The following is a 22027-nucleotide window of genomic DNA, read 5'->3' as shown; positions in this document are numbered from 1 at the left end:
GCTGGAATCACAGCTACAGTCTCACCCCGGTCCCAGTGTCACCCACATATACAGCGCCCTGATCCCTGCACTGCTGGAATCACAGCTACAGTCTCACCCCGGTCCCAGTGTCACCCACATACACAGCGCCCTGATCCCTGCACTGCTGGAATCACAGCTACAGTCTCACCCCGGTCCCAGTGTCACCCACATACACAGCGCCCTGATCCCTGCACTGCTGGAATCACAGCTACAGTCTCACCCCGGACCCAGTGTCACCCACATACACAGCACCCTGATCCCTGCACTGCTGGAATCACAGCTACAGTCTCACCCCGGTCCCAGTGTCACCCACATACACAGCGCCCTGATCCCTGCACTGCTGGAATCACAGCTACAGTCTCACCCCGGTCCCAGTGTCACCCACATACACAGCGCCCTGATCCCTGCACTGCTGGAATCACAGCTACAGTCTCACCCCGGTCCCAGTGTCACCCACATACACAGCGCCCTGATCCCTGCACTGCTGGAATCACTGCTACAGTCTCACCCCAGTCCCAGTGTCATCCACATACACAGCACCCTGATCCCTGCACTGCTGGAATCACTGCTACAGTCTCACCCCGGACCCAGTGTCACCCACATACACAGCGCCCTGATCCCTGCACTGCTGGAATCACAGCTACAGTCTCACCCCGGTCCCAGTGTCACCCACATACACAGCGCCCTGATCCCTGCACTGCTGGAATCACTGCTACAGTCTCACCCCAGTCCCAGTGTCACCCACATACACAGCGCCCTGATCCCTGCACTGCTGGAATCACAGCTACAGTCTCACCCCGGTCCCAGTGTCACCCACATACACAGCGCCCTGATCCCTGCACTGTTGGAATCACTGCTACAGTCTCACCCCAGTCCCAGTGTCACCCACATACACAGCGCCCTGATCCCTGCACTGCTGGAATCACAGCTACAGTCTCACCCCGGTCCCAGTGTCACCCACATACACAGCGCCCTGATCCCTGCACTGCTGGAATCACAGCTACAGTCTCACCCCGGTCCCAGTGTCACCCACATACACAGCACCCTGATCCCTGCACTGCTGGAATCACAGCTACAGTCTCACCCGGACCCAGTGTCACCCACATACACAGCGCCCTGATCCCTGCACTGCTGGAATCACTGCTACAGTCTCACCCCGGTCCCAGTGTCACCCACATACACAGCGCCCTGATCCCTGCACTGCTGGAATCACAGCTACAGTCTCACCCCGGTCCCAGTGTCACCCACATACACAGCGCCCTGATCCCTGCACTGCTGGAATCACAGCTACAGTCTCACCCCGGTCCCAGTGTCACCCACATACACAGCGCCCTGATCCCTGCACTGCTGGAATCACAGCTACAGTCTCACCCCGGTCCCAGTGTCACCCACATACACAGCACCCTGATCCCTGCACTGCTGGAATCACAGCTACAGTCTCACCCCGGTCCCAGTGTCACCCACATACACAGCGCCCTGATCCCTGCACTGCTGGAATCACAGCTACAGTCTCACCCCGGTCCCAGTGTCACCCACATACACAGCACCCTGATCCCTGCACTGCTGGAATCACTGCTACAGTCTCACCCCGGTCCCAGTGTCACCCACATACACAGCGCCCTGATCCCTGCACTGCTGGAATCACAGCTACAGTCTCACCCCGGTACCAGTGTCACCCACATACACAGCGCCCTGATCCCTGCACTGCTGGAATCACAGCTACAGTCTCACCCCGGTACCAGTGTCACCCACATACACAGCGCCCTGATCCCTGCACTGCTGGAATCACAGCTACAGTCTCACCCCGGTCCCAGTGTCACCCACATACACAGCGCCCTGATCCCTGCACTGCTGGAATCACAGCTACAGTCTCACCCCAGTCCCAGTGTCACCCACATACACAGCGCCCTGATCCCTGCACTGCTGGAATCACAGCTACAGTCTCACCCCGGTCCCAGTGTCACCCACATACACAGCACCCTGATCCCTGCACTGCTGGAATCACAGCTACAGTCTCACCCCGGTCCCAGTGTCACCCACATACACAGCGCCCTGATCCCTGCACTGCTGGAATCACAGCTATCATGTGTTGCTTTAAATCTCATAGTGTGGGTGTTATATGGGGGGGGCGGGAGAGGGGGCCTGATCTGCCACTCCCTTTACAGAGGGTATAAAACCAGGACTGGCTCAGGGTGCAGGAACGTGCTGTCACTGCGGGGCGCAGGGGGAAGGGAAGCGCTCTGCTTTGAGGAAGTCACCGGTGTCACTTCCTGTGACTAAATGTGTCAACTATAATGTAACACCTGTCAGCGTGTGTGAGTTTACACGTGGCTTTATACATGTGTAAGTGTAAGTGTGCATGTCACAGGCATAGTGTGTGTGTATGTGTATATATATATATATGTATGGAAAAATGTAGAAGATAAATGGGCAGTCTTTAAAACATTGTTAGAAAAGCACACTTATCAGTGTATACCCTTGGGTAATAAGTATAAAAGAAATAAGTCAAAACCAATGTGGCTAAATAAACAGGTAGGGGAGGAAATGGACAAGAAGAGGAAGGCGTTTAGATTCTTTAAGTCAGAAGGGACGGAGACATCGAATCAGAATTATAAGGAATGTAACAAAAATTGCAAAAGGGCAATCAAATTAGCAAAAATGGATAATGAGAAAGGATTGCAATAGAAAGTAAAATCAACCCTAAAAAATTCTTTAAGTACCTTAATAACAAAAAAATGAGAAAAAAAAACATCGCCGGAAGAAGAGATCAGCGTATATCGAAAGCTCGCACAAATAAAAGCATTTAGTTAGCCACAGAACGGTATTGTCTATTCATTTTTGATTATTAAAGCTCGGCTAACACGGTACTGATACCTCTACATGTGTGTGTGTGTGTTTGTATGTGTAGGGGGGGGTGTATATGTACAGTGGTGAGTGTGTGTGTATATATGTGTGTGTATATATTATATATATATATACAGTGTTCGACAAACCTATACATTTGCTCGCCCCGGACGAGTGGATTTAACCCCCGGACGAGTAAATATTGGCCCAAGCAGCACACGTTTGGTACTAGGTGGCGAGTAGATTTTTTTTGTGTGGCGAGTAGATTTTTTGGTGATTTGTCAACCACTATATATATATATATATATATATATATATATATATCGATGTATGTGTACGGGGGGGTGTATATGTATATATATATTTTTTTTTTTTGAGGGGTGTGTGTTGGTGGGGGGGGGGGGTGTATATGTAGTATTTGTAGAGTGGTGTGTTTCTGTGTCTGTATTATATGAACTGTCCCACTGCGTGTGTATATATGTAGAGGGGTGTGTGTGCGTGTGTATGTAGAGGGGTGTGTATGTATGTAGAGGGGTGTGTGTATATGTAGAGGGGTGTGTATGCATGTATGTAAAGCGTTTTAGACACGACAGAGATGTCACTGAGGGCAGCTTTGTTTTGTGGTATTAAAGGTGTACTAAAGCACATTTCAGATTGTGCAGAGTATTCCCCCGATCCTCCGCGCCTCACTGCCCGGTATCCTAACCCATGTGGTGCCTGAGGGACTTGTATTGGCACACATGGCAGATAAGAAGTTAAACTGTCCATGTGCTGGCTGCATGTGTAACACAATTAATGATTGTTCTAAGGAGTCCAAGATCCACAGGTGAGGAGACCTCTCCCTGCTGTGTGTGCGCACACACACACACACACACACACACACACACACACACACACACACACCTCTTATTCAGTGAAAATAAACATCAACCCAGAGCAGCAGCAGAGGGAGAGAGAGGAGGTGTGAATCTCCAGCCCTGACACAAACAGAGCTGCACAGACAATGTGTGTGTGTGTGTGTGTGTGTGTGTGTGTGTGTGTGTGTGTGTGTGTGTGTGTGTGTGTGTGTGTGTGTGTGTGTGTGTGTGTGTGTGTGTGTGTGTGTGTGTGTGAGGTTAACACTGGAATAGCAGAGCGGTGTGTGTGTGTGTGTGTGTGTGTGTGTGTGTGCGTGAGAGGTTAACACTGGAATAGCAGAGCAGTGTGTGAGAGAGGTTAACACTGGAATAGCAGAGCAGTGTGTGTGTGTGTGTGAGGTCAGTACTGGAATAGCAGAGCAGTGTGTGAGAGGTTAACACTGGAATAGCAGAACAGTGTGTGTGTGAGAGGTCAGTACTGGAATAGCAGAGCAGTGTGTGAGAGAGGTCAGCACTGGAATAGCAGAGCAGTGTGTGTGTGAGGTCAGCACTGGAATAGCAGAGCAGTGAGAGAGGTCAGCACTGGAATAGCAGAGCTGTGTGTGTGTGAGGTCAGTACTGGAATAGCAGAGCAGTGTGTGAGAGGTTAACACTGGAATAGCAGAACAGTGTGTGTGAGAGAGGTCAGCACTGGAATAGCAGAGCAGTGTGTGAGAGAGGTCAGCACTGGAATAGTAGAGCAGTGTGTATGTATGAGGTCAGTAGTGGAATAGCAGAGCAGTGTGTGTGTGTGAGGTCAGCACTGGAATAGCAGAGCAGTGTGTGTGTGTGAGGTCAGCACTGGAATAGCAGAGCAGTGTGTGTGTGAGGTCAGCACTGGAATAGCAGAGCAGTGTGTGTGTGAGGTCAGCACTGGAATAGCAGAGCAGTGTGTGAGAGAGGTCAGCACTGGAATAGCAGAGCAGTGTGTGTGTGTGAGGTCAGCACTGGAATAGCAGAGCAGTGTGTGTGAGAGGTCAGCACTGGAATAGTAGAGCAGTGTGTGTGAGAGGTCAGCACTGGAATAGCAGAGCAGTGTGTGTGTGAGGTCAGCACTAGAATAGCAGAGTGCACTGCAGAGCAGGCTTGAAGCTCAGTAATAGACCTATATGTGTCTAGTTGAATATACCGGAATAGCAGAGGGACGTGTAAATTTCCCTTCTTTTAACCCTTTCAGAGTAACACTGCAGGACCCGTTACAATGCGACATTAAAGTATTCTGCATTTCCTTTACATGTGAGGGATCGCTGGTTGCATCTTAACCCCTCCACTGCTGGAGGGGCCCGCAGAGCATTGCGTCTGGCAGCGGAGGGGCCCGCAGAGCATTGCGTCTGGCAGCGGAGGGGCCCGCAGAGCATTGCCTCAGGCGGCGGAGGGGTTAATAGGCTCTCATATGAATGTTGGACTTTTACCTTTGACTTGGTTTTCATATTCCACCAGCGTGGCTCGCTCCTTCCGTGGCTTGACGTGAGCAGCCATCCCGCGATGTCGCCCGCCACCTCTCCGGGCTACCAGAGCGGGCAATGGGGGGCCGCGGGGAACCGCCTCTTATCTCGGGCGCCGGCTGCTGACCGCTGCGCCGGGCTCTGCTTTCCTTCCTCCGTGTAAAAAGAAAAGAAATCAAAAGCCAGCAAAAGTATTACTTCCTATGAGCGCACGCCGCCGCCGCACACAGCGCCGCACACAGCGCCGCCTCCGTGCGCACGCCTGCCGAAGGATGGAGTCACTGGAGAAAGCGTCGGCATGTTCGGTAAAAGGTCACATCCATCGGGTTTTACTGCAGATATCAGCGGCTGCGAGACGGAGATTGGGGCCACGCGGGGTGATTGATTCTCCACGAGCACTCGTTTCATTCGAGCTTATCTTTCTTCCACAGCGAGGGCGGGTACGGGCGGCGCAGAGCGCAAACGGTCAATCGGGGCAGCGCTGTTAAACGGCGAGACCCGTAAAATGGATTAAAACAAACAAAAAAAAAGAGGAAGCCCAAAGAGATGCCCGGCGGGTAACAGAGAGAGGCAGGAAATCGTGCGCGTGCCCAGGTTCCAGCGAGGGGTTAATTGTTGCTGCACAGGAGGGGGACGGGGGGGGACACCCACATCACAGAGCTGGGGAGCCCCCGCAGGGACAGTACAGGGGGGTCTCACGCGTGTCATAGCATCGCTCCCATGTCCACGCGGGCTGCGCTGTGTGTGCTGCAGTGCACAGCGCTGTCGCACAGCACACAGGCACCGCCTCTCTCCTCCCTGTGTGTGTGTCTCACTCTCTCTGCCCGTCTCTCTCCTCCCTGTGTGTGTGTCTCACTCTCTCTGCCCGCCTCTCTCCTCCCTGTGTGTCTCACTCTCTCTGCCTGTCTCTCTCCTCCCTGTGTGTGTCTCACTCTCTCTGCCCGTCTCTCTCCTCCCTGTGTGTGTCTCACTCTCTCTGCCCGTCTCTCTCCTCCCTGTGTGTGTCTCACTCTCTCTGCCCGTCTCTCTCCTCCCTGTGTGTGTCTCACTCTCTCTGCCCGCCTCTCTCCTCCCTGTGTGTGTGTCTCACTCTCTCTGCCCATCTCTCTCCTCCCTGTGTGTGTGTCTCACTCTCTCTGCCCGTCTCTCTCCTCCCTGTGTGTGTCTCACTCTCTCTGCCCGTCTCTCTCCTCCCTGTGTGTGTCTCACTCTCTCTGCCCGTCTCTCTCCTCCCTGTGTGTGTGTCTCACTCTCTCTGCCCATCTCTCTCCTCCCTGTGTGTGTGTCTCACTCTCTCTGCCCGTCTCTCTCCTCCCTGTGTGTGTCTCACTCTCTCTGCCCGTCTCTCTCCTCCCTGTGTGTGTCTCACTCTCTCTGCCCGTCTCTCTCCTCCCTGTGTGTGTGTCTCACTCTCTCTGCCCGTCTCTCTCCTCCCTGTGTGTGTCTCACTCTCTCTGCCCGTCTCTCTCCTCCCTGTGTGTGTGTCTCACTCTCTCTGCCCGTCTCTCTCCTCCCTGTGTGTGTCTCACTCTCTGCCCGTCTCTCTCCTCCCTGTGTCTGTGTCTCACTCTCTCTGCCCGTCTCTCCCCAGCTGTCTCTCTGCCCGTCTCTCTCCTCCCTGTGTGTGTCTCACTCTCTCTGCCCGTCTCTCCCCAGCTGTCTCTCTGCCCGTCTCTCCCCAGCTGTCTCTCTGCCACCACAGATTGGTGTCTGTCTCTAGCCATCTCTCTGTGTATACGTCTCTCCCCAGCTGTCTGTGCGTATGGTGACAGAGTCTTTTACCTAAATATATATATATCTCTCAATAAAATATACCTGCATGCAAATGTCTCCATCTCTGTATCTCCTTCTCTCCTCCTCCTCTCTCACTTTCTCTCTATCTCCCTCTCTCCCTCCCTATTTCTTTCTCCACATATGTACCAATCTCTTTCTCTCTCATCATCTCTCCCTCTCTCTTCTCTCGTTTCTTTGCTTCTCTCTTCCTCTCGTTTCTTCTCTCTCTCCCTCTCTATTTCTTTCTCTACATACGTACCAATGTGTCTCCCTCCCCCCTCCCCATATGTACCAATGTGTCTCTCTCTCCCTCCCCATATGTACCAATGTGTCTCTCTCTCTCTCTCCCCATATGTACCAATGTGTCTGTCTCTCTCCCTCCCCATACGTACCAATGTGTCTCTCTCTCTCCCTCCCCATATGTACCAATGTGTCTCTCTCTCTCCCTCCCCATATGTACCAATGTGTCTCTCTCTCTCTCCCTCCCCATATGTACCAATGTGTGTCTCTCTCTCTCCCTCCCCATATGTACCAATGTGTCTCTCTCTCTCTCCCTCCCCATATGTACCAATGTGTCTCTCTCTCTCTCCCTCCCCATATGTACCAATGTTTCTCTCTCTCTCTCCCTCCCCATATGTACCAATGTTTCTCTCTCTCACCTGCTTCTCTGCTTCTCTCCGCCTCCCCTCACGCCTCTCACACAGCCCTTACACTTCCCCCAATCAGCCCCGGAGCGGCATGGGCTGACCATGTGCCTGCTGCCGCCCTGTGGGAGTCTCGCTGCATTGGGGTCCTGGCTGCGTGCTACCCACGTTACCCCATTCTCCCCCAGAGCAATGCGCTGCCGGCCTCTCTGGCAGGGAAGGGGTTAATGGGACCCTCTGCCATTTATAGCTGCTGACCCCCAATGTGGCACCTGTTGTTCTTTAACCATTGCACAAATTCACTAACACACACACGCACAGGCAGGCAGACAGACACACACACACACACACTGATACAAAGGCACACTGACACACTGACAGACATACAAGCACACTGACACACACACAGATACAAAGGCACACTGACACACACAGGCAAACTGACACACACTGATACACAGGCAAACTGACACACACTGATACACGGGCAAACTGACACACACACAGGCACACACAAACACTGATACTCATACAGACACACACACACACACACACACACACACACACACACACACACACTCTCTGATACACATACAGGCACACACACTGATACAAAGGCACACACTGATACACATACAGGCACACTGACACACTCTTATACACATACAGGCACACACGCACACTGATACAAAAGCACAAACTGATACACATACAGGCACACTGACATACATACAGGCGCACACACACACAGGCACACTGACACACACACACACTGATACAAATGCACACTGACACACAATCTGATATACACAGGCACACTGACACACACAAACCCTCTGATACACATACAGGCACACACACACATGCACACTGATACAAAAGCACACACTCTGATACACATACATCACACTGACACACCCACACCCACACCCACACCCACACCCACACACACACACAGGCAAACTGACACACACTGATACACAGGCAAACTGACACACACTGATACACAGGCAAACTGACACACACTGATACACGGGCAAACTGACACACACACAGGCACACACAAACACTGATACTCATACAGACACACACACACACACACACACACACTCTGATACACATACAGACACACACACTGATACAAAGGCACACACTGATACACATACAGGCACACTGACACACTCTTATACACATACAGGCACACACGCACACTGATACAAAAGCACAAACTGATACACATACAGGCACACTGACATACATACAGGCGCACACACACACAGGCACACTGACACACACACACACTGATACAAATGCACACTGACACACAATCTGATATACACAGGCACACTGACACACACAAACCCTCTGATACACATACAGGCACACACACACATGCACACTGATACAAAAGCACACACTCTGATACACATACATCACACTGACACACTGACACACCCACACCCACACCCACACACACACACACACACACACACACAGGCAAACTGACACACACTGATACACAGGCAAACTGACACACACTGATACACAGGCAAACTGACACACACACAGGCACACACAAATACTGATACTCATACAGACACACACACACACACACACACACACACACACACACACACACACACTCTGATACACATACAGGCACACACACACTGATACAAAGGCACACATTGATACACATACAGGCACACTGACACACTCTGATACACATACAGGCACACACGCACACTGATACAAAAGCACAAACTGATACACATACAGGCACACTGACATACATACTGTACAGGCGCACACACACACAGGCACACTGACACACTGACACACACACACACACACTGATACAAATGCACACTGACACACAATCTGATATACACAGGCACACTGACACACACACACCCTCTGATACACATACAGGCACACACACACACGCACACTGATACAAAAGCACACACTCTGATACACATACATCACACTGACACACACACACACACACACACACACTCTGATACAAAGGCACACTGACACACAATCTTATATACATACAGGCACACTGACACACACACACACACACACTGATACACATACAGGCACACACTGATAAAAAAGGCAAACCTTCTGATACACATACAGGCACACACACACACACGCACACTGATACAAAAGCACACACTTTGATACACATACAGGCACACTGATACACATACAGGCAAACTGACACACACTCTGATACAAAGGCACACTGACACACAATCTTATATACATACAGGCACACTGACACACACACACACACACACACTGATACACATACAGGCACACACTGATACAAAGGCACGCCTTCTGATACACATACAGACACACAGACACACACACTGATAGACATACAGACACACTGACACACACACACTGATACAATGTCACACGGACACACACTGATATACATATAGGCACACTGACACACACTGATACACACTCTGATACACATACAGGCACACATACTGACACACACTGATACACACTCTGATACACATACAGGCACACATACTGATACACATACAGGCACACTGACACACACACACACACACACACACACACACACACAGGCACATGTGTGTCTGCACATACTGACACACATACAGGCACAAATACTGACACACACACACACACATACACACTGATACACATACAGGCAGGCACGCGCACACACACACACTGATACAAAGGCACACTGACACACACTGACACACTCACAGGCACACACACACACAGTGATACACATACAGACACACACACACTGATACACATACAGACACGCACACACACTGACACACATACAGGCACACAGACACACACAGCACACACACACACAGATACACAGTCACACTGACACACACTGATACACATACAGGCACACACGCACACTGATACAAAAGCACACACTGATACACATACAGGCACACTGACACACAGGCACACTGATATACATACAGGCGCGCACACACACACACACACACACACACACACACACACACACACACACACACACACACACACACACACACACTCTCTCTGATACAAAGGCACACGGACACACAATCTGATATACATAAAGGCACACTGACACACACCCTCTGATTCACATACAGGCACACACACGCACACTGATACAAAACCACACACTCAGATACACATACTGACACACTGATATACATACTGACACACACACACTGATACACACACTCTGATACAAAGGCACACTGACACACAATCTGATATACATACAGGCACACAGACACACTGATACACATACAGGCACACACTGATACAAAGGCACACCTTCTGATACACATACAGGCACACAGACACACACAGGCACACTAACACACACAGATAGACATACAGGCACACTGACACACACGCTGATACACACTGATATACATATAGGCACACTGACACATACTGACACACACTAATACACATACAGGCACACTGACACACAAACACACAGGCACATGTGTGTCTGTACACACTGACACACATACAGGCACAAATACTGACACACTGATACACATACAGCCACACTGACATACACATGCATATTGATACAAATATTGACACACTGATACACATACAGACACACATTGATGCACACACACAGACACAGTGATGTACACACAGAGAGACACACAGACACACACACAGGCAGATGAACGCACACAAACACTGATACACATACGGGCAGATGAACGCAGACACACTGGTACACATACAGGCATACTGATGCGCATGAGATAGTAATACACACAGACTAATGCACACTGATGCTGACACACAAACAATGTACACAGACACTAATACACAAAGGCAACAATGTATATCTAAATCTAAGCAGACAGATACTGTATGTACACTAATATACACGGATCTGCACAGATCTGCACATGCACACTAGCATGTGTATAAAGATACACAGACCCACACATCGGTTCTGGTTGTGATGTCCTGTAAGTAACAAGGCACTGTGTGTCCATGTTATCAGTCTCCGCGGCTCTCTCTGCAGACACTGTGTGTCAGTGATTCCCAACCCTGGGGTTCCGTGGGGTTCCGTGGGGTTCCGTGGAGCAGTCTCAGGGGTTCCTCCTACGGACCACAGACCCCCCCATCCCCCCTGGGGGTAGGGTTTTTTTGGTATGTATTTTGTAGGGTGGATTGAGAGAGAGTGGGGTAATTGACGGAAAGTCGGGGCGAGTGAGAGAAGGCGGGGGGCGGGGGGAGTGAGTGAGGAAAAGAGGGAGTAAGAGTGATACATGCGAGGCGCGGCGCAATGTGTATACATGTGATACAAGGGATAAATACGTGCGAGGCGAGGCGCAATGTGTATACATGTGATACAAGGGATAAATACGTGCGAGGCGAGGCGCAATGTGTATACATGTGATACAAGGGATAAATACGTGCGAGGCGAGGCGCAATGTGTATACATGTGATACAAGGGATAAATACGTGCGAGGCGAGGCGCAATGTGTATACATGTGATACAAGGGATAAATACGTGCGAGGCGAGGCGCAATGTGTATACATGTGATACAAGGGATAAATACGTGCGAGGCGAGGCGCAATGTGTATACATGTGATACAAGGGATAAATACGTGCGAGGCGAGGCGCAATGTGTATACATGTGATACAAGGGATAAATACGTGCGAGGCGAGGCGCAATGTGTATACATGTGATACAAGGGATAAATACGTGCGAGGCGAGGCGCAATGTGTATACATGTGATACAAGGGATAAATACGTGCGAGGCGAGGCGCAATGTGTATACATGTGATACAAGGGATAAATTTGTGCGAGGCGAGGTGCAATGTGTATACATGTGATACAAGGGATAAATACGTGCGAGGCGCAATGTGTATACATGTGATACAAGGGATAAATACGTGCGAGGCGAGGCGCAATGTGTATACATGTGATACAAGGGATAAATACATGCGAGGCGAGGCGCAATGTGTATACATGTGATACAAGGGATTAATACGTGCGAGGCGAGGCGCAATGTGTATACATGTGATACAAGGGATAAATACGTGCGAGGCGAGGCGCAATGTGTATACATGTGATACAAGGGATAAATACGTGCGAGGCGAGGCGCAATGTGTATACATGTGATACAAGGGATAAATACGTGCGAGGCGAGGCGCAATGTGTATACATGTGATACAAGGGATAAATACGTGCGAGGCGAGGCGCAATGTGTATACATGTGATACAAGGGATAAATACGTGCGAGGCGAGGCGCAATGTGTATACATGTGATACAAGGGATAAATACGTGCGAGGCGAGGCGCAATGTGTATACATGTGATACAAGGGATAAATACGTGCGAGGCGAGGCGCAATGTGTATACATGTGATACAAGGGATAAATACGTGCGAGGCGAGGCGCAATGTGTATACATGTGATACAAGGGATAAATACGTGCGAGGCGAGGCGCAATGTGTATACATGTGATACAAGGGATAAATACGTGCGAGGCGAGGCGCAATGTGTATACATGTGATACAAGGGATAAATACGTGCGAGGCGAGGCGCAATGTGTATACATGTGATACAAGGGATAAATACGTGCGAGGCGAGGCGCAATGTGTATACATGTGATACAAGGGATAAATACGTGCGAGGCGAGGCGCAATGTGTATACATGTGATACAAGGGATAAATACGTGCGAGGCGAGGCGCAATGTGTATACATGTGATACAAGGGATAAATACGTGCGAGGCGAGGCGCAATGTGTATACATGTGATACAAAGGATAAATACGTGCGAGGCGAGGCGCAATGTGTATACATGTGATACAAGGGATACATACGTGCGAGGCGAGGCGCAATGTGTATACATGTGATACAAGGGATAAATACGTGCGAGGCGAGGCGCAATGTGTATACATGTGATACAAGGGATAAATACGTGCGAGGCGAGGCGCAATGTGTATACATGTGATACAAGGGATAAATACGTGCGAGGCGTAATGTGTATACATGTGATACAAGGGATAAATACATGCGAGGCGAGGCGCAATGTGTATACATGTGATACAAGGGATAAATACGTGCGAGGCGAGGCGCAATGTGTATACATGTGATACAAGGGATAAATACGTGCGAGGCGAGGCGCAATGTGTATACATGTGATACAAGGGATAAATACGTGCGAGGCGAGGCGCAATGTGTATACATGTGATACAAGGGATAAATACGTGCGAGGCGAGGCGCAATGTGTATACATGTGATACAAGGGATAAATACGTGCGAGGCGAGGCGCAATGTGTATACATGTGATACAAGGGATAAATACGTGCGAGGCGAGGCGCAATGTGTATACATGTGATACAAGGGATAAATACGTGCGAGGCGAGGCGCAATGTGTATACATGTGATACAAGGGATAAATACGTGCGAGGCGAGGGGCAATGTGTATACATGTGATACAAGGGATAAATACGTGCGAGGCACAATGTGTATACATGTGATACACGGGATTAATACGTGCGAGGCGAGGCGAGGCGCAATGTGTATACATGTGATACACGGGATAAATATGTGCGAGGCGAGGCGCAATGTGTATACATGTGATACAAGGGATAAATACGTGCGAGGCGGGAGGCGCAATGTGTATACATGTGATACAAGGGATAAATACGTGCGAGGCGGGGCGCAATGTGTATACATGTGATACAAGGGATAAATACGTGCGAGGCGAGGCGCAATGTGTATACATGTGATACAAGGGATAAATACGTGCGAGGCGAGGCGCAATGTGTATACATGTGATACAAGGGATAAATACGTGCGAGGCGAGGCGCAATGTGTATACATGTGATACAAGGGATAAATACATGCGAGGCGAGGCGCAATGTGTATACATGTGATACAAGGGATAAATACGTGCGAGGCGCAATGTGTATACATGTGATACAAGGGATAAATACGTGCGAGGCGAGGCGCAATGTGTATACATGTGATACAAGGGATAAATACGTGCGAGGCGAGGCGCAATGTGTATACATGTGATACAAGGGATAAATACGTGCGAGGCGAGGCGCAATGTGTATACATGTGATACACGGGATTAATACGTGCGAGGCGAGGCGCAATGTGTATACATGTGATACACGGGATTAATACGTGCGAGGCGAGGCGCAATGTGTATACATGTGATACAAGGGATAAATACGTGCGAGGCGAGGCGCAATGTGTATACATGTGATACAAGGGATAAATACGTGCGAGGCGAGGCGCAATGTGTATACATGTGATACAAGGGATAAATACGTGCGAGGCGAGGCGCAATGTGTATACATGTGATACAAGGGATAAATACGTGCGAGGCGAGGCGCAATGTGTATACATGTGATACAAGGGATAAATACGTGCGAGGCGAGGGGCAATGTGTATACATGTGATACAAGGGATAAATACGTGCGAGGCACAATGTGTATACATGTGATACACGGGATTAATACGTGCGAGGCGAGGCGAGGCGCAATGTGTATACATGTGATACACGGGATAAATATGTGCGAGGCGAGGCGCAATGTGTATACATGTGATACAAGGGATAAATACGTGCGAGGCGGGAGGCGCAATGTGTATACATGTGATACAAGGGATAAATACGTGCGAGGCGGGGCGCAATGTGTATACATGTGATACAAGGGATAAATACGTGCGAGGCGAGGCGCAATGTGTATACATGTGATACAAGGGATAAATACGTGCGAGGCGAGGCGCAATGTGTATACATGTGATACAAGGGATAAATACGTGCGAGGCGAGGCGCAATGTGTATACATGTGATACAAGGGATAAATACATGCGAGGCGAGGCGCAATGTGTATACATGTGATACAAGGGATAAATACGTGCGAGGCGCAATGTGTATACATGTGATACAAGGGATAAATACGTGCGAGGCGAGGCGCAATGTGTATACATGTGATACAAGGGATAAATACGTGCGAGGCGAGGCGCAATGTGTATACATGTGATACAAGGGATAAATACGTGCGAGGCGAGGCGCAATGTGTATACATGTGATACACGGGATTAATACGTGCGAGGCGAGGCGCAATGTGTATACATGTGATACACGGGATTAATACGTGCGAGGCGAGGCGCAATGTGTATACATGTGATACAAGGGATAAATACGTGCGAGGCGGGAGGGGGAGAGTTAGTGAGACGGAGGGGAGAGAAATACATGGGCAGAGGGTGGGAAATAGAGGTGCCTGTGAGGTGTGACATGTTGTGACAGACCCCTGTCGCACCTAATATGTGTGTCAGCCAGATAGGGGTCCCCGAGATTTTCCGAAATACTTCAAGGGTTCCTCCAAACAAAAAAGGTTGGGAATCGCTGCTATATGTGCTGATCCCCGCTATATGTGCTGATCCCCGCTATATGTGCTGATCCCCGCTATATGTGCTGATCCCCGCTATATGTGCTGATCCCCGCTATATGTGCTGATCCCTGCTATATGTGCTGATCCCCGCTATATGTGCTGATCCCCGCTATATGTGCTGATCCCCGCTATATGTGCTGATCCCCGCTATATGTGCTGATCCCCGCTATATGTGCTGATCCCCGCTATATGTGCTGATCCCCGCTATATGTGCTGATCCCCGCTATATGTGCTGATCCCCGCTATATGTGCTGATCCCCGCTATATGTGCTGATCCCCGCTATATGTGCTGATCCCCGCTATATGTGCTGAGCGGGATTATTACTGCGGTGAGGTCCGATAAAGCTCGGAGCGAAGGTGCGGGGCCGTGTGTAACGCCGCCGCCGCCGCCCGCGGAGAAAGAGAGGACGCGGGATTTATTTCTCTTCCATGCTGGCGTTCTTTGTAAGAAACATTGTGTTTGCAGATAAAGCCCGAAAGTGAAGCGTCAGCTCCGGTGCCGACGACATCTGTACAGTTGGAAGCCAATTAGAGACTGATGCTGTGTTAGGGAAGCAAAGGGAACCGCTATTAACCACTTCCCTGCCAGAGGGGCCAGCAACACATTCCTGCCCTTCTACGTTTATATCTCGTGCTTTTAATTAAAATACTTCCAATAAATAGAACAAAGACACGCAGAGCGCAGGAGCGCAGTTACAGCGCAGGAGCGCAGTTACAGCGCAGGAGCGCAGTTACAGCGCAGGAGGGCAGTTACAGCGCAGGAGGGCAGTTACAGCGCAGGAGCGCAGTTACAGCGCAGGAGGGCAGTTACAGCGCAGGAGGGCAGTTACAGCGCAGGAGGGCAGTTACAGCGCAGGAGAGCAGTTACAGCGCAGGAGGGCAGTTACAGCGCAGGAGGGCAGTTACAGCGCAGGAGAGCAGTTACAGCGCAGGAGAGCAGTTACAGCGCAGGAGGGCAGTTACAGCGCAGGAGCGCAGTTACAGCGCAGGAGAGCAGTTACAGCGCAGGAGCGCAGTTACAGCGCAGGAGAGCAGTTACAGCGCAGGAGGGCAGTTACAGCGCAGGAGCGCAGTTACAGCGCAGGAGAGCAGTTACAGCGCAGGAGCGCAGTTACAGCGTAGGAGGGCAGTTACAGCGCAGGAGGGCACTTACAGCGCAGGAGCGCAGTTACAGCGCAGGAGCGCAGTTACAGCGCAGGAGAGCAGTTACAGCGCAGGAGCGCAGTTACAGCGCAGGAGGGCAGTTACAGCGCAGGAGCGCAGTTACAGCGCAGGAGAGCAGTTACAGCGCAGGAGAGCAGTTACAGCGCAGGAGGGCAGTTACAGCGCAGGAGCGCAGTTACAGCGTAGGAGGGCAGTTACAGCGCAGGAGGGCAGTTACAGCGCAGGAGGGCAGTTACAGCGCAGGAGCGCAGTTACAGCGCAGGAGCGCAGTTACAGCGCAGGAGAGCAGTTACAGCGCAGGAGAGCAGTTACAGCGCAGGAGGGCAGTTACAGCGCAGGAGCGCAGTTACAGCGCAGGAGAGCAGTTACAGCGCAGGAGCGCAGTTACAGCGCAGGAGGGCAGTTACAGCGCAGGAGAGCAGTTACAGCGCAGGAGCGCAGTTACAGCGCAGGAGCGCAGTTACAGCGCAGGAGAGCAGTTACAGCGCAGGAGAGCAGTTACAGCGCAGGAGAGCAGTTACAGCGCAGGAGGGCAGTTACAGCGCAGGAGAGCAGTTACAGCGCAGGAGCGCAGTTACAGCGCAGGAGAGCAGTTACAGCGCAGGAGAGCAGTTACAGCGCAGGAGCGCAGGAGAGCAGTTACAGCGCAGGAGGGCAGTTACAGCGCAGGAGGGCAGTTACAGCGCAGGAGAGCAGTTACAGCGCAGGAGAGCAGTTACAGCGCAGGAGAGCAGTTCCAGCGCAGGAGCGCAGTTACAGCGTAGGAGAGCAGTTACAGCGCAGGAGCGCAGTTACAGCGCAGGAGAGCAGTTACAGCGCAGGAGCGCAGTTACAGCGCAGGAGGGCAGTTACAGCGCAGGAGGGCAGTTACAGCGCAGGAGAGCAGTTACAGCGCAGGAGCGCAGTTACAGCGCAGGAGGGCAGTTACAGCGCAGGAGAGCAGTTACAGCGCAGGAGCGCAGTTACAGCGCAGGAGAGCAGTTACAGCGCAGGAGCGCAGTTACAGCGTAGGAGAGCAGTTACAGCGCAGGAGCGCAGTTACAGCGCAGGAGAGCAGTTACAGCGCAGGAGCGCAGTTACAGCGCAGGAGGGCAGTTACAGCGCAGGAGGGCAGTTACAGCGCAGGAGAGCAGTTACAGCGCAGGAGCGCAGTTACAGCGCAGGAGCGCAGTTACAGCGCAGGAGCGCAGTTACAGCGCAGGAGAGCAGTTACAGCGCAGGAGCGCAGTTACAGCGCAGGAGAGCAGTTACAGCGCAGGAGCGCAGTTACAGCGCAGGAGGGCAGTTACAGCGCAGGAGCGCAGTTACAGCGCAGGAGGGCAGTTACAGCGCAGGAGGGCAGTTACAGCGCAGGAGGGCAGTTACAGCGCAGGTCTGCCACGCAGCACATTATCCGAGGGTTTAGTAACGACTCAGAGCGCTCACACTATTACTGACATCTAGACACAGAACACAGGATGCTGCTCACACTCACACTCACCCACAGGCAGCTGCTCACTCACACACCCACAAGAGCTGCTTGCACTCACACTTACCCACAGGAAGCTGCTCGCACTCACACTCACAGGATGCTGCTTGCACTCATCCTCACCCACGGGATGCCGCTTGCACTCACACTCACCCACCGGATGCCACTCATACTCACCCACAGAAAGCTACTTGCACTCACATTCACCCACAGGAAGCTGCTCACAGGCTCATCCACAGGTAGCTGTTCACAATCACCCACAGGAGGCTGCTTGCACTCACACTCACCCACAGGAAGCTGTGTCCACTCACACTCACAGGAAGCTGCTTGCACTCACACTTACCCACAGGAAGCTGCTCACACTCACAGGAAGCTGCTTGCACTCACTCTTACCCACAGGAAGCTGCACACACTCCCTCACAGGATGCTGCTTGCACTCACACACACCCACAGGAGGCTGCTCACAGACACTCACCCACAGAAAGCTGCTCGCAGGCTCACACTCAGCCACAGGAAGCTGATTGCACTCACACTCACTGGAAGCTGCTTGTACTCACACTCAGCCACAGGAAGCTTCTTGCAAACTCACACTCACCCACAGGATGCGGCTCGCAGGTTTACAATCACCCACTGGCAGCTGCTTGCAGACTCACACTCAACCACAAGAAACTGTTTGCATACTCAGTCTCACCCACAGTCAGCTGTTTGCAGACTCACACTCATCCACCCACAGGAAGCTGCGCACAGACTCACACTCACCAACAGGAAACTGCTCGCATACTCACACTCACCCACAGGAAGCTGCTCACACTCACACTCAGGAAGCTGCTCACACTCAAAGGAAGCTGCTCGCAGGCTCATACTCACCAACAGAAAGATGCTTGCACTAACACTCACCCACACTCTACCAGCACCCACAGGAAACTGCACAGAGGGGAAGTAAAGGTGCCGTCCGGAGCCCTTTTGGGGGGAAAACACAGATCAACAAAACACTATCACATCATCAGCACAGGAAAGGCAGCAACGCACCATCAGCGGGTTACACACACACACGCGCACGCACACACGCACACGCACACACACACACACACAGTGCTCTGCGGGTTATACACGCACAGAAAGCACCTTGCAAGTTACACACACAGATATGTACACACACACACACCGCTCTGCACGTTACACACACACCGCTCTGCACGTTACACACGCTGCTCTGCGCATTACACACGCACCACTCTGCATGTTCCACACACACACGCCGCTCTGCACGTTACACACGCCGCTCTGCACATTACACACGAACCACTCTGCATGTTACACACACACACCACTCTGCGCGTTACACACACACGCCGCTCTGCACGTTACACACGCCGCTCTGCGCGTTACACACGCACCGCTCTGCACGTTACACACGCACCGCTCTGCGCGTTACACACACGCACCGCTCTGCACGTTACACACACGCCACTCTGCACATTACACACACGCACCGCTCTGCACGTTACACACACGCCACTCTGCACATTACACACACGCCGCTCTGCGTGTTACACACACACTTATGTACATATTGCTAGGCATGTTACACACGCACCACTCTGCACGTTACACACGCTGCTCTGCGCGTTACACATGCACCACTCTGCATGTTACACACACACGCCCTCTGCGCGTTACACACACACTGCTATGCATGTTACACACACGCACCGCTCTGCACGTTACACACACGCACCGCTCTGCACGTTACACACACGCCGCTCTGCGTGTTACACACACAGTTATGTACATATTGCTAGGCATGTTACACATGCACCACTCTGCACGTTACACACGCCGCTCTGCACGTTACACACGCCGCTCTGCATGTTACACACGCACCGCTCTGCACGTTACACGCACTGCTCTGCACGTTACACACGCACCGCTCTGCACGTTACACTCGCAACCCTCTGCACGTTACACACGCACAGCTCTGCACGTTACACACGCACAGCTCTGCACGTTACACATGCACCGCTCTGCACGTTACACACGAGCCGCTCTGCACGTTACACACGGGCTGCTCTGCCCGTTACACACGGGCTGCTCTGCACGTTACACACGGGCTGCTCTGCACGTTACACACGAGCCGCTCTGCACGCTACACACGGGCCGCTCTGCACGTTACACACGGGCTGCTCTGCACGTTACACACGGGCCGCTCTGCACGTTACACACGCACCGCTCTGCACGTTACACACGCACCGCTCTGCACGTTACACACGCCGCTCTGCAAATGTACGGGCTAATATAATTAGAATCCATAGAAATCGCATGAAAAGGGAAGGCAAGAGTCACTGTAAAAAGCAACATTACTCGGAGGGACTGCACGTTTAGCTAACTGCTGGAAGATAAGCATGCAGCCGTATAAATCAACGCCGAGTATGACGCAAAGTTCCGAACAGCGAAAGCTTCCGTTAAAGGGAATCCCAAGTCACCACATTACAGCTCTGCCAATGAATAAGAGCCCGGCTCTCCCCGGCTACAGAGAGATCCCCGTTACAGGCCGTTACCTCTCACTGCGCAAAATCATTACAATGCCACTCAGTGAGGGCGCATGCGCGGCGCCAATCAGGGAGGGAGGCGACTAGAGCAGCTCCGATCGCAGCCGAAAGAAAAAACATAATTAAGAGATCACATTTTGGTCAGCAGTTATTTAAATAGGAGCGCCCGAGTTACCCATATACAGTGTTCGACAAACCTATACATTTGCTCGCCCCGGGCGAGTGGATTTAACCCCCGGGCGAGTAAATATTGGCCCAAGCAGCACACGTTTGGTACTAGGTGGCGAGTAGATTTTTTTGTGTGGCGAGTAGATTTTTTGGTGATTTGTCAACCACTGCCCATAACTGCCCATAAGAGGAAGGCGAACGGCGACTAAAAACCCCGAAGTTACCAACAAGAGGCGCGGAAAGATGTCCAAGATGGCGGAGCCAGACGAGAGCGCGCGGTATCACACACAGACTTCAGAGCCGCGCCAGCCAGGGGTCAGTGGGGCCGGTTAAACATCACAGCGATAAGAACATGAAATCTTTATTCCAAACGGAATTATAATACAAGTGGCCCTCAGAGACAATGACTGGGGACTCGGGTCCCTGGGACACGGGACTGATCGGGCAGAGGATAAAACGGACAGAAAGGTTCGGTGCTCGGAAACGGCCTCCGCGAAGCCAAGCGGCTAATCGCGGAGCTGCAAAGCAAAGACCAAGAAGCAACGCCCGGATCAAGGGAGTGCCAGAAAAAGTGGGCGATG

The 22027-nt window shown here is 51.5% G+C and overlaps 2 protein-coding genes across 2 annotated transcripts in view; both read right to left on the bottom strand.

Annotated features, from left to right (window-relative positions):
* The window catches only part of ARHGAP4 (Rho GTPase activating protein 4), a 68061-nt gene extending 62821 nt beyond the window's left edge, over positions 1-5240 (bottom strand). Inside the window, 1 exon segment of the mRNA XM_075579513.1 lies at positions 5174-5240. Within this exon segment, the coding sequence (XP_075435628.1) occupies positions 5174-5240 (67 nt within the window).
* The window catches only part of LOC142471913 (U8 snoRNA-decapping enzyme-like), a 25901-nt gene continuing 9030 nt past the window's right edge, over positions 5157-22027 (bottom strand). The window contains exon 3 of the mRNA XM_075578362.1: positions 5157-5359. Within this exon, the coding sequence (XP_075434477.1) occupies positions 5270-5359 (90 nt within the window). The 3' untranslated portion in view covers positions 5157-5269. The remainder of the gene's footprint in view (positions 5360-22027) is intronic.

The sequence above is a fragment of the Ascaphus truei genome, chromosome 21 (genome assembly GCF_040206685.1).
Source record: "Ascaphus truei isolate aAscTru1 chromosome 21, aAscTru1.hap1, whole genome shotgun sequence".
Taxonomy (NCBI): Eukaryota; Metazoa; Chordata; class Amphibia; order Anura; family Ascaphidae; genus Ascaphus; species Ascaphus truei.
Note: the sequence above shows the minus strand (reverse complement) of the source record. Positions and strands in the feature narration are given on the sequence as shown.